This window comes from Mastigoproctus giganteus, chromosome 10 (assembly GCF_048544385.1).
Source record: "Mastigoproctus giganteus isolate SK-2022 chromosome 10, ASM4854438v1, whole genome shotgun sequence".
Lineage (NCBI taxonomy): Eukaryota > Metazoa > Arthropoda > Arachnida > Uropygi > Thelyphonidae > Mastigoproctus > Mastigoproctus giganteus.
Genome location: NC_143584.1, coordinates 10201527 through 10214795, shown reverse-complemented (window position 1 = coordinate 10214795; position 13269 = coordinate 10201527). Strand labels below are relative to the sequence as shown.

The following is a 13269-nucleotide window of genomic DNA, read 5'->3' as shown; positions in this document are numbered from 1 at the left end:
AAGAAAACTCACCTAAAAAAAAAAAAAAATGTGGAACCATTTAAAACTGGTAAGAGCTGGTTGAATAGATTTAAAATCCAAGGAGAAGCCGCAAGTGCAGATGAAGGAGCCGAAACTTTCAAAAAAGAACTTGTTAAAATTATTGAAGAGGGGTATTATGTATTATACTTCTCAACAAGTTTTTAACATATATGAAGCAGGACTTTTGTGGAAACGAATGCCTAAAAGAAGTTTCATATTGAAAGAAAAAAAAAAAAAAAAAACATGCCAGGTTTCAAAGCGGGGAAGGGTCGGTTGACTTTATTGTTGGGTGGTAACGCTGCAGGGGATTTAAAATTAATACCCCTTTTAGTTTATTTTGGAAGAGGGCCAAAGTTCAACCCAAAATCGACACATTTTTTCTTGATAAAATTAAATTCATGATTTTAAGTTTAATTTTGATACGTACCATAAGTAGTTACCACATAATTATATACGTATAATGCAGAATATTTTATATGTACAAATATTTGAATATTAAATATTTTGACCGAAATTTGTGCATCTTTTCACTACCGTTTATTATTGATTAGGAAATATTCTATGGCACTGACCACAACTTACAAATACATATGTTACCTTATGGGAATGCGGCGCTCGCTTAGCACGGATTCACTTAGCGCTCTGTTTTTCCGGAACGAATTATCAGCATTAAGCAGGGGTTACCTGTACTAATATTAATACTAATCATCATCATCATCATGATATGATCCGGCTTAGGTCTTTTAAGACCTGTTCCATTATGGCTCTTGGAGGTGGTCTTGATCTCACCATCGTTGTCTCGGTTAGCCCACATCTCTCTTGCCTGTAGGTTTGTAGTTAAATGCTAATTTTGGGATCCAATTTGGGTTCATTCTTTCTGTGTGACCAATCCATGTTTTTTTAATACTGTTTTATGTCATCTACTATATTATCTACTTTAAATTTCTCACAAATATCTGAATTCCTTTGATGGTAAAGCCTAATAATGGTCTTAAAAATCTCATTTGTTCTACTTTTAGTTTTTGTGCATCTTTCTTATTTATTACCCAGGTGTCACAACTTAAGAGGGTTAATTTTGAAGTAACGTTGTGTAATCGTAATTTTGTTTCTGTTGTCATTTGTTTTCCAAAGTGCCGTTTAATGGAAGACTTCTGTACAAATTGGAGAGGTATGGCATTAAGGGTAAGTTGCTACAATGGATAAGGGGATGATTGAGTGGGAAATGACAGAGAGTGGTAATCAATGGACACTGCTCTTCGTAGACAAATGTTATTAGTGGAGTTCCCCAGGGTTCGGTGTTGGACCCATTGTTGTTTTGTATATTTATCAATGATATTGATGAAGGTATATCATGCTTAATGTCCAAGTTTGCAGATGATACAAAGGTTGGCAGGGTTGTTAACGACAGGAAAAACAGTATGCTACTCCAACTGGATCTAGATAAGTTGGGCAAATAGACTGAGAAGTGGCAACTGAAGTTTAACATTGGCAAATGCAAAGTACTGAATATGGGTAGCAATAACTGAAGAGAAATGTACCAACTGTGGTACTACACTCAGGGAAGTGGAAAGTGAAAAAGATCTGGGGGTAATTGTGCAGTCAAATATGAAGTTCGTTGAGCAGTGCAGATGGGCTGCCAGAGCAGGTCATGGAGTCTTGTCAATGATATATAGGAATTTTGCTAGCAGGGACAGGGAGATGATTACCTCATTATACAATGCAATAGTCAGACCACACCTAGAGTACTGTGTACAGGTCTGGAGGCCTCATTTTAGGAAGGATGTAGAGTTGCTAGAATGAGTACAAAGAAGGGCAACATGATTGATGAGGGGAACAAAGGGGTGCTCTTACCAAGAAAGGCTTAAGTTCTGCAAATTTCAGTGCCTGGAGAGTAGGCACCTGCGAGGTGATTTGATTGAGGTGTATGAGGCCTTGAATAGGTTGAGCAAGCTGAATGCTGATGGGATTCTTCCTCTTGCTTGGACTAAGAACCTGACAGGGCACAGTTTCAAATTGAAGAAAGACAGTTGTAGAATAGATGTGTGGAAATTTGCCTTTGGCCAGTAGGTAGTTAATTGGTGGAACAGACTTCCATCTTTTGTTGTGGAAACTAATAGCCCAAATAAATTTAAGGCTGAGCTGGAAAGGCATTTGGAACGAATGAAGGGGTGAAATGGGAGGTTTTTTTTTTTGGCCGATGCTGCATAAGCTTTCTTTCTTGCATCGTATGCCTCTACTAATGCTAATCATTCCATTCATTTTATTATATTTTTGTAGTTCAACGTGGATGTCTTTCCCTTCATTTGATATTAAATTTCCCAAATAGGTGAAATCAGATATTTGTTCTATTACTTTGTCATCAATAATAATTTTGACTCTGTGTGTTTTTTTTTCCATGTAATCCCATTGATTTTATTTTTGAGGTGGAGATATTCATCTCATATTTTTTGTCTATTTTATTCAGTTCATTAACTGCTGTCTGTAGGTCATCTTCTGAACTATTAATACTAACATCATACTAAATCTACATCACCATATCATAAATTAATGTGTTAATTTCAAACCATGAAACAAATCTATGTGCCTTGAGAGTCCCACAGGCATGCATTTGCACCACCCTGCTGTAATACTTCTTCCACTTAACTTCCACATAAGTCTAATTTTAATTATTCTAGATGCAAATAAGAAAACTATAGTAGAATGTGGATTTTTTTGCCTGTACAAGAATGCAACATTTTAAATATATAAATGTAAGTTAATAAACTACTAAGGTTTCTTACCTTCCACATAACAAAAGAGGAGGATATGTAGTGACCATTTTCACAACTAAAGCACCAATTCCTATAAGGACTACAGGATCAGTAGCATCATATTGCTGCATTATATCAGGTGCAACTAAGGAACCAAATGTCAAATATCCAAAACTTCCTGCCATGCAGTAGATTAAAAACAAGAATCCCATAGCCAGAAAAGTAGTCTTTGCAAAATCTCCTAAAGTTCGATTTTTCATGCAGGAATACACTGGCACTACAACTTCATGTGTCTACATTTAAAACCAATAATTAAAAATTAGGACAGTGTTTAGATAATAATATTCTAATTACAGTTTTATTAGAGACCTTCACTGTAGAAAGCTATGTGATGTATACATATATAGTTTACTTAATATAAAAAGGAAGGGAACTAATGTGTGACAAATTATATCTCCATCCAAACATCATATATATGCATGAGAAAATCCAAAAGTAGTCATAATACTCGAGTATTAGAACCGCAATCTTCTTTTTTCATTACAGTAATTTTTAGAGATATTAAAATATGTATCTGGTTTATTATTTTAGTTAAATTCGGCGGCCATATACAAATACAGCAGACTCCCAATTAACTGGGGAGGTTGGGAAATTAATTTCCCCAGATAATCGGGATTATGAACAATATGCATCTAATATAAAAAAAAAAAATTGTGTACATACATATATTCATATGTTCTATTATTTATTGAAAAATGAAAGTAGAGAAGTTTATTTCTTTGCATCATTGACCTTCCTACAAATGGCAGGATGTAAATTATGCAACATCATCTTGTCAGCAAGAACAACATCTTGCTCTGCATAGTCAAGCAGAGTTTCGAAGTCTTGGTCCCTCTGTGGATTTTTTTAATTCATAACCCTATATACTATTTCATCGTCACATTTCAACAACTGCTTTTTCATCTAAAATTTCAAAACCATCAGTCTATCTTAAGTCATATAATACATCATTAATAGTCTCATCATTAAGAACTCTGTCTTTTGCAGGTACATGTAATATTTTCTGAAAAGAATTTGTGATGCTTTTGATCGATGTTGACAATACTGAAATTTAATCAAGTGCATCCAATACTGTTTTCAAAATGACAATGAATTACTTTCCTTGATTAATTTATGTAACAGGTATTTTTCATAAATTTCTTTAAAATTTTGAATCACCCCTTGATCCATTGGTTGCATTAACGGTCACATTTGGTGGCAAGTATTTTACAAAAATATTCCCATCATATTTTTTTAAAAACATATAAATTTAAAAATAAATTATTGTAAGTAGGTACTATAACTGATTTTTTTAAAGGCATTTAAGTCAATTTTTTTTAGTCCCTGGTTAATCTGTAACCTGGTTAAACTACCCCCGGATAATCGGGAATCTACAATATTATTATTTATTTTTTTACTTTTTCTCCTTTATGGGATTTTTTCTGCCCCCCCTTGACAAGTATTGGTACTAAGTGCATGAGGTCATTGGTTGTGTGTCCAGTTACTATTATTATCACTGTTAGTTTAGGAACTCTTTTACTATTCTGCAAGTGTTCAGGAGTGTTCTTACATGGAACTCCAGTGGCTTTCTGGAGTTCCATGTAAGTGTCCTCTGGGAGGCCTATTGCTGCTAGGTTCTTATGGAGGCTTTTTGGCACCATGCTGGTAGTTGACAGGGGTGATCTGGATGGTCATTACTTGTTGCAGGCACCACATTTCTTGGACTTCTTGTCTTAGGTCTGCGTACTTCCTGATCTCTTCCTGATAGGTTTTCTGGAGGTTTCTGTGTTGGGGAACTGCTGTGTTGATCAGGTAGGTAGCCTTTTCCTTCTTGTTGATGAGGGTTATGTCTGGTCTGTTGTGTGGAATTGTCTTCTCCATTATTATGGCACAGTCCCAGTACAGTCTGTGAGTAGAGGTCTCTAGTACAGCCTGAGGTTTGTACTTGCAGTACAGTACACTTTCTTTGATCAGCTGTGTGTTTGCACTAGCTTCTGATATATCCTGGCAACTTGGTCATATCAATGAATGTACTCCATCTAGGTGATAATGCTGGATTGTTTCTGGTGGCATCTTCGACATTTGTGAGCCATATATTGAAAGCTATCTTATCTATGTAGTTTTGATGGAGGCCATTATAGTGTCTGCCATGGAGTGTCTTCTTTACCCATCTTTCTGTCTTTGTTTCTTCTGTCTGTGTGAGTGGCGTCTCCTTGTTAAGGTTGAGCAGTGTGTGCCATTTGTCTTTCTTATGGTTTGGTAGATCGGTGCTATGTTTTCCTGGAAGTAATCCTGCAGGTTCTTAAATGCCTTTCTTCTCTTGTTCAATGAGGTCTGTCAAACTGCTCCCTCCTTCTTTCCAGGCTAAGATCAGTCTCTCAGTGGCCAACTTCGGGTGTTGTTAGTCACTGTTAGTGGTCTTTGTCGTCATTGTCCTGGTTGATCTCAATCTCCTCCAGCTCAGTGTTGGCCCAATCTGTGATTCCAAAGGTGTATGTTAGTACTGGGACTATGTAGGTGTTTATGGCTCTGAGCATGTTCCTGCCATTCAGCTGTGATTTCAGCAGGCTTCTCAGTCTCTGATGGTATTTTTCAGTGAGGTGGGCCTTGCTTTCTTTGTATTCTAGCTGTTGAGTCGGCATCATCCCCCACATATTTGTAGGTCTCTCCCTCTGTCATGGCTTCCATCTCTTCATCAATCTTCATCTGGTAGTTTTGGCCGTTTGGATTTCCCTAATGTAATCCGTGGATCTTGCATGGTCTAGGCCAAATTGCATCTTGATGTCAGTGCTGAACTCTTCAGTGATCTGCAATAGCTGTGGAGTTGCTTCTTGGTTGCCGCATAGAAGTTGATGTCATTTATGTACATCAAGTGAGAGAGAGAGAGAGAGAGAGAGAGAGAGAGAGAGAGAGAGAGAGAGAGAGAGAGAGAGAGAGAGAGAGAGAGGGTGTACAGGTTCTTCCTTCAGGGTATATCTATACTTTCTGTTGTGAGCATGGTAGACAGTGGGTTGAGTACTAGAGAGAACTGCATTGGGCTCGGAGCATCTCCTTGGAAGATTCCTCTTCTGATGGCGATCATCTGGTCACAAAGTTCTTGACCTTGATGGTGGTGGTCCATTTCGCTATGGTTACGTCTAAGGAGTGTGTCAGATTGAGAGATCTTCAGTGTCTCTAACAGCCAGCTATGGGGCATAGAGTCTAAGGCCTTGCAGTAGTCAGTGTAGACCATGTGTGCTTCTTGTATGGTTGCTCCATAACTGCCACATCAGTGGTCAATTACTCCTTGTACCCTTTGCTCATCTGCTTACATTCCTTCTGCTGATCAGCGATAATGTTTTGGCTCTCCAAGTGGTTTGATATCATCTTGGTTATGCAGCTGATCAATATCTTGTACATTGTTGGAAGACAGGTGATTGTTCTGTTTGTTTGTTTGTTTGTTATTTGTTTTTTAGGAGCATTAGCAACTAAGGCTATATTGCTCCGAGATATGCGGTGGTCATTCCCTGACCTTTCCGCATCCCCCGTATTTGGTGGTGATGGGCTCGAACCTCGGTCTAATCAAGAAGCATGTGCTACACATTGCTGCTCCTTCCCACCTGGCTACGGAGGCGCCTGATTGTTCTGTACTTGCTATTATTACAGTATATTGAAAAACATAATAAGCAAACAGATTGGATATGGAGACCGGAACTAAAGAAATACATTGTGCTTCTTGAAAGGGTCCAAAGATGGGTTACTCGCCTGGTGAGATTGGCAAAAGGGCATCCATATGAAGAAAGTCTTAAAATATGTGGGTTGCAGAGCTTGGAAACTAGGCACCTTAGAGGAGACTTGATTGAGATGTTTAAGGCTCTGAGAAGCATAAGTAAAATGAATGAGGATGAAATTTTCATGGTTATAAATGATTCTAGAACTAGAGGCCAAAAATTCAAGTTATGGGGGGAGATGTTTAGGCTGGATTGCAGGAATTTTTATTTTAGCCAGCGAGTTATAAATTACTGGAATAAGTTACCTACATGGGTGGTAGAGGCTGACAGTTTGGGGAAATTCAAAGGTCAGCTGGATAATTAGCTACGGGAGGAGGAAAATGCATAGGTTGTCTATTTCTTTTTCTCTTATTTATTATTTTTATTTATTTTTTTAAATTTTCTTCTTATTATTATATATATTTTTATTTTTTTTGGTTGGTGCAGCATAAGCCATATGTTTCCTTGCACCATGTGGCCATTTCATTTTTTCATTTTACTAATACTAATTTAACATGGATCTGCTTATTTCCAGTAGTTCATTCCCATGATGTCCTGGATCCTATGACTTTGCAATTAGACTCTGGTACTAACCCTATTTGTGGAGCAAGTATTCTCTATAACTTCCCATTTCTATGTTTAGAAAGTGCATTATGTTTTTAAAAGGGATTTTCTTAGGCCAAAATTTTATAATATGAAGTATACAACAATTACACGTACCCCTCTTTCCCCTACTGTAGTACAAAAGTCAACAAAACTTCTATGATATTAGTCACTGCAATAGAAGCACATGTAACAGTCTACTGTGATTAACTGATGGCCACCTTATAACAAAAATCTATAGAGGAATTTTTCCAGCAGGATAAGGAGGTTATTATCCTGCTGTATAAGGCACAAGGTATTTAGGTCACAACTTGTGTGACCTAAGTACTGCATACAGATCTAGAAATCCCATTTTAGGAAGGATGTAGACCCATCAGAAAAGGTCAAGAGAAGAACAATAAGATTAATGAGGGAAGCAAAAGGGTTCTCTTACCAAGAAGGTTTCAGTTCTGCAAAGTGCAGTGTCTAGTGACTAGGCACCTGCAAGGAGTTCTGATCGTTGGAAGGAACAACTCACTTCTATAATATCATCTGGTGTTATAGAAGTGAGTTGGTTGTTTCTAATATTTTATCTAGTTCTTCCTTGAATTTATTCAAGGAAGAACTAGATAAACTATCAGAAGGGATGGACAAGTAATATAAAAAGTGTTTTTTTTTTTTTTTTTTTTTTTTGCTGATGCTGTACAAGCTTGCTTTCTTGCATGAGTTGCCAGTGCTAATACTTTTATACATTATCAGAAACTATTCCCAAATATATTTGTTTATGATCTTAGTATTAGTAGGGTTAAATTATGCAAGGAAGAAAATTATTTCTTCATCAGCCAAAAATAAACTGGACACTACATTGGGAGGCAACCTATTTCAATGTTCAACAACCTCACTGTTCATGGGTGAACTTCATGAAATCCAGTCTTCTGTTTCACAGAGGTTTTATATTTGTGTCCCCTGATTTGCCTCTCTCATACAAGGGAAAACAGACCTTCCTCATTCATTTCACTCAATCCCTTCAGTGTCTTATACACATCAATTAGATCAACCCTTAGATGCCTAGTTGTCAAATTTTGCAGTCCACACCTAAGCTATTCTTCATATGCACATCAATTTGCACTTGTCATCAATCTGGTTGCATTTTCTGAACTCTCTCCAGAAGATCTATTTTTTTTTTTTTTAAAGTGTAGTCTCTATGCTTGAATGGAATATTCCAAATACAGTCTAACCATCACCTTGTAAAGAGAGATAATGATGTCCTTCTCCCTACTAGCAAAGACCCTATAAATCACAGGCAGGACATGGCCTTCCTAGCCACCTGTTTACATTTCATGGAAAATTTCAAGTCAGGATGAATCATAGTACCTAAGTCTTTTTATGTCCTGAACCACTCTTAGCTGCCCTTCCTGTAGCTTATATGTAACCCCCAAGATCTCTGTTCCCCAAATGCATAACCATTTATATGACAACTCTCTGTCTCCTATCTTTTAGTCTGCCTGAAATCCAATGTAGGATCCCTACTAGCAAAGACCCTATAAATCACAGGCAGGACATGGCCTTCCTAGCCACCTGTTTACATTTCATGGAAAATTTCAAGTCAGGATGAATCATAGTACCTAAGTCTTTTTATGTCCTGAACCACTCTTAGCTGCCCTTCCTGTAGCTTATATGTAACCCCCAAGATCTCTGTTCCCCGAATGCATAACCATTTATATGACAACTCACTGTCTCCTATCTTTTAGTCTGCCTGAAATCCAATGTAGGATCTAACCAGTAACTCTAACTTCTTCCGGTTTATACAGCAACCTTTCATCAGAGACCTTCAAAAGTTTTACTAAAGTCTAGATATAAAATTGCAAAATGTTACTTGGGTCAACTGCTTAATGACTATATCATAGTAATTTACCAGATTGACCAGGCATGACCTCCCCTTAATAAACCCATGCTGGAATCTATTCAAGATACCATTCTAGTCAAGATGGTTCTGAACTGCATTCTTAACTACAGACACTTCCTATAGTTACCTCCCTCCTCTTTAGCACCACCTTTATGGATTGGGGAGACATTAGCACTTCTCCAGTCCAAGGAAATCTTCCCAGATTCCACTGACATTCTCAATGACAATTCCAGTGGTTTGATACATTCACACACAGCCTTTTTAGTAACAACTGAATATATACTGTCTTACTGTGTAGTCCTGTCCTATTTTAATCTCGGTACCTTTTCTAACAAACACTTCTATGAGATCATTATGTGATTTTATTTTACAGCAGTCTGATTCCTTACATTCCCTAGAGTTTCACACTTGCTTTCAACTGTAAGTTATCAATGAGTAGTATTTGTTTTACCAGCTTTCTATGGATTATTGCACTGTAACCAGTTACTGGACCATTGGATATACTTGCTTCTTTCTTGTATTCACATATGAAAAGAACTACTTTGCTAATGCTTTCTCATAATCAGCTTTTAACCCACCTGTGGCTTTGTTAGTTATTATTCTCTTATAATTCTCATACAAATTGGAACCATGTGATTGTCTGTAACTGTTCTATGCTTGTATCTTACCTCACCCATCATCCATTTTTGCATCTTATGTTTATGGAATTTTACCACTGGTATGAATGCATTTCTGGCTTTGAGGAAAAATGAGTTTTATTATGAGTTTTATTTTGAGTTCAGGATATTAACTAGTTAATTAATTTTTATTTAAAAAAATACCTAATTGAATGAGACAATGATAATTTTTGGAGTTAAGAGTGTCAGTGGTTGGTTTTTGAAAATTATGGCATGGCAGTAGATATCAATGAGTGTTTTAATGTATTATGGTAACAAATAGTATTTTATTTTATTGTATTAATTTTTAATGTACATTTCTAACATATATTTTTAGTGCTGCGGTTTTTCTGACATAATTGCTTCCATCACTAGAAGTTGCATGGGGTTTGATATTTCTGGGATCTTCAGCTGCGATCCTGGGGTATTGAATCATTCATGGGCTGAAGGTGAGGAACACATTTTGAGTTTTAAACTATCATTTTTAATTCATTGGTATTATAGGAGAATAGGATAAGAATAATTCCTATGAGACAGAATAAAGGTAAATTCCTTTGTATATTCTCAAATAGTGCAATGTGCTGTGTATAAATGAGTTCAGTTAAATAAGATTTAGATAAACAGAGGGTAGTTTAGTTTTTAGCACATGTCATTTGTTAATTTATGGGCTCACATTCAACTCTGATTGAGCATGTTTTTGTTTCTTCTTTTTATTATTTTCAGCAAAAAAAAAAATTCGACTTAGGAAATTAAGCTTATTATGCATAAAACTGAGAAAGTGTATCACTGGGAATAGAGTTTACGTATTAAATAACTACTGAACATTAACATAAAATTGTTTTTAAAATAAACAAGAAATAAATTCCATAAAATTTATGTAAAAATGCTACATTGAGTTGTATGTTTGAAATATTGCCTTCATTTAATAACCAATTTCCCATGGAGATTGTTGTAAATCTGTACTCTACTTGTAATGTTACATTTTATGTCCTTTGTAGTTAAACCCGCACACATTCAAAAATACTGGTATTTTTTCAAAAATACCAGTATTTTTGAAAAAATAACTATACCAGTATTTCAGTATTACGAAATTAAGAGATTGTCATAGAGCATCGCCATCACATTTATAATCCCAATTACTTAGCAGAGAATAGCCCTTCACTATGAATTAAAATTTTTTTAAGTCAATATTGGCTAATCAATAGGGAACACATATAAAAAACAATCTGGTGATAGACTGGATGAATATTGTGTCTGCTATTCAATATCTAAAATTATTAATAACTGACAAACTGTTAACGTTATTGCTGGATGAATATTGCCTACTGTTTAATTTCTATAAAATGATTAACACTGCAGAATGTACAACCCATATCATTTGTTACTATAAGTGTTTCTTTTTCCCTGAAATGCCTTAATGTCTATAGAAGAAAGAAAAGGTTAAGGGAAAAAAATCTGGACCATTTCCCACTCACTGCCCTCATAAAATAATTTGAAAGGATGGGAAGTGTGCATGATGCCCATGGTAGGCCAACAACCTCTGATCAGACAGCTTAGAAAATATCCCGCCATTCAAGAAATTACTTAAATATCACGTTTAGACATTTGCGCTAGTAATATCACTCTATGCCTAGATATTCTATAGAGAGATTACACAGTTTTAAGTCAAGGCAATGATTAAGGCTACATGTGTAAAAGATTAAAAATGGAAAATTTTTTTAAATCAATAACTTTGAATTTTTGATCATGTGAGTAGGATGGAATTTTCTAACATATGTGTTGATTAGATGAAAACCCAGACTGGCTAGCAAACGTTTTGTGCACAGTGCTGTTGTTGTTGTTGTTATTTGGTTTTTAGGAGCATTAGCAACTAAGGCCATATTGCTCCGGAGATATGCAGTGGTCATTCCGTGACCTTTCCGCATCCTCCGTATTTGGTGGTCACGGGCTCGAACCCCGGACTAATCAAGAAGCGTGTGCTACGCACTGCTGCTCCTGCCCACCTGGCTACGGAGGCGCCGTGTGCACAGTGCACCTCATTTCTACCTTCACCGCACAATCAGCACCCACATTTGTATTGTCTGAAGAAGGGAGAACTTCTATTAAAACTCCTTTCACAATGAAAAGGTTACTGCCTGGTGTGGCTTTATGTTGCAATTTTTGTTTGGTCCATATCTCTTTTAGGAAGAAGTCAATGGCATACTCAGAACTGTTACTGTAACTAGGGAACAACATGTAGAATTTTGTCAAACATCATTTTGTCTGAATTAATATTGGATTAATGAAGGTTCCTTTATAGAACCATATTCCAGCAAAATTGACTGCCAACTCATTTCTATCCCAGTGTAACCAGTCTTCTCAAGAATGAATTTGGCAGTAATCTCATCGGCCAATGTTTTGATAATTAAATGGTCTCTGCAAAGCTCCAATTTAAGCCTCTTTGACTTTTGGCTATGGGACTTATCGAAGACTTCATAAAACCAAGCTTTTGATTTCATTAGAATTAAAACACAGTTAGGAGAGCAAGGGAGGAGGGGTGGGAAGGGGGGGGGAGAGAGATTTTGATATTTATCTCCATCACTGTTTTTCAACTAGCCTTAATAACTGATGATGAATGTGGCCACATCAAACACCTGAATAAGACTGAATACTTTGTCTCAAGCAGATTTCAATACATGTTCCCTTGTGGTATACAAACATCCACTTATAAAATTTAAAATTCATCATGGGAAATTATTTAATGCTCACCTTATATATGTACAACCACGTTTTAACAGTTGTTTATTGCCACTGTACATTGTGTGGAAATGCCATTTTATAAACACATCAAGGGGTCCCAATATAAATTGTAATTTCTGATTTCAGAATAAAATCGAATTGGAGGAGGTAGGGACATACTGAAACCTATCATGTCAAACTATTTTAATCATCATTTGTGAACAAATTTCACAGCACCAATATGCAAGAGACAGGAAACCTATACACAATATTTAGAGTACACCTTTGACACAGTTACAAACCGTAGCAACACCCTTTTTTCTGATAAATGCTGATTCTGATGAAATCAGCATTCAAAATTAAAGGATGCTTCCTTCTGGAGTAAATAAAATTCATATTTTTGCTAGAAGGTGGAACACAGCCTATTACACATAATGATCCTGGCAGCAATATCAGATAGACAATTCTGATTCATACTTCATCGAGGGGCCTCATGAATCAGCTCATTTATTTATTTCATGTTGAGGGACTGGTTGGTGCCATAATTGGAATACCTAACCCATTGGTGGTGGCCTAAGGCTTTACATGCCTACCTGAAAAATATCTGTTGTGTGCTATTGCCGTTTTGAGATCAGCTTCCTAAATTCATACAAGTTTTACTTGAGTAGTTTTGGAAATATGTTTGTTTATATAGAGTTTTTAAGTGAAACTAGTAAAACATAGCAGTACATGTACACGTATTAGTTTAATTTTAACATTTTATGAACTTTAAAATGGAAGTGATTAATAGTTTCATGTTCTATTTTATGTTTTCAGTGAATTTTTTTCTAACAGAATTAATAAAAATT

General features: G+C 36.2%; 1 protein-coding gene across 1 annotated transcript in view; it reads right to left on the bottom strand.

Annotated features, from left to right (window-relative positions):
* LOC150078678 (sodium-coupled neutral amino acid transporter 7-like) overlaps positions 1-13269 on the bottom strand; it is a 197634-nt gene that overhangs the window by 10855 nt on the left and 173510 nt on the right. Inside the window, exon 7 of the mRNA XM_090383493.1 lies at positions 2802-3064. Within this exon, the coding sequence (XP_090239619.1) occupies positions 2802-3064 (263 nt within the window). The remainder of the gene's footprint in view (positions 1-2801; positions 3065-13269) is intronic.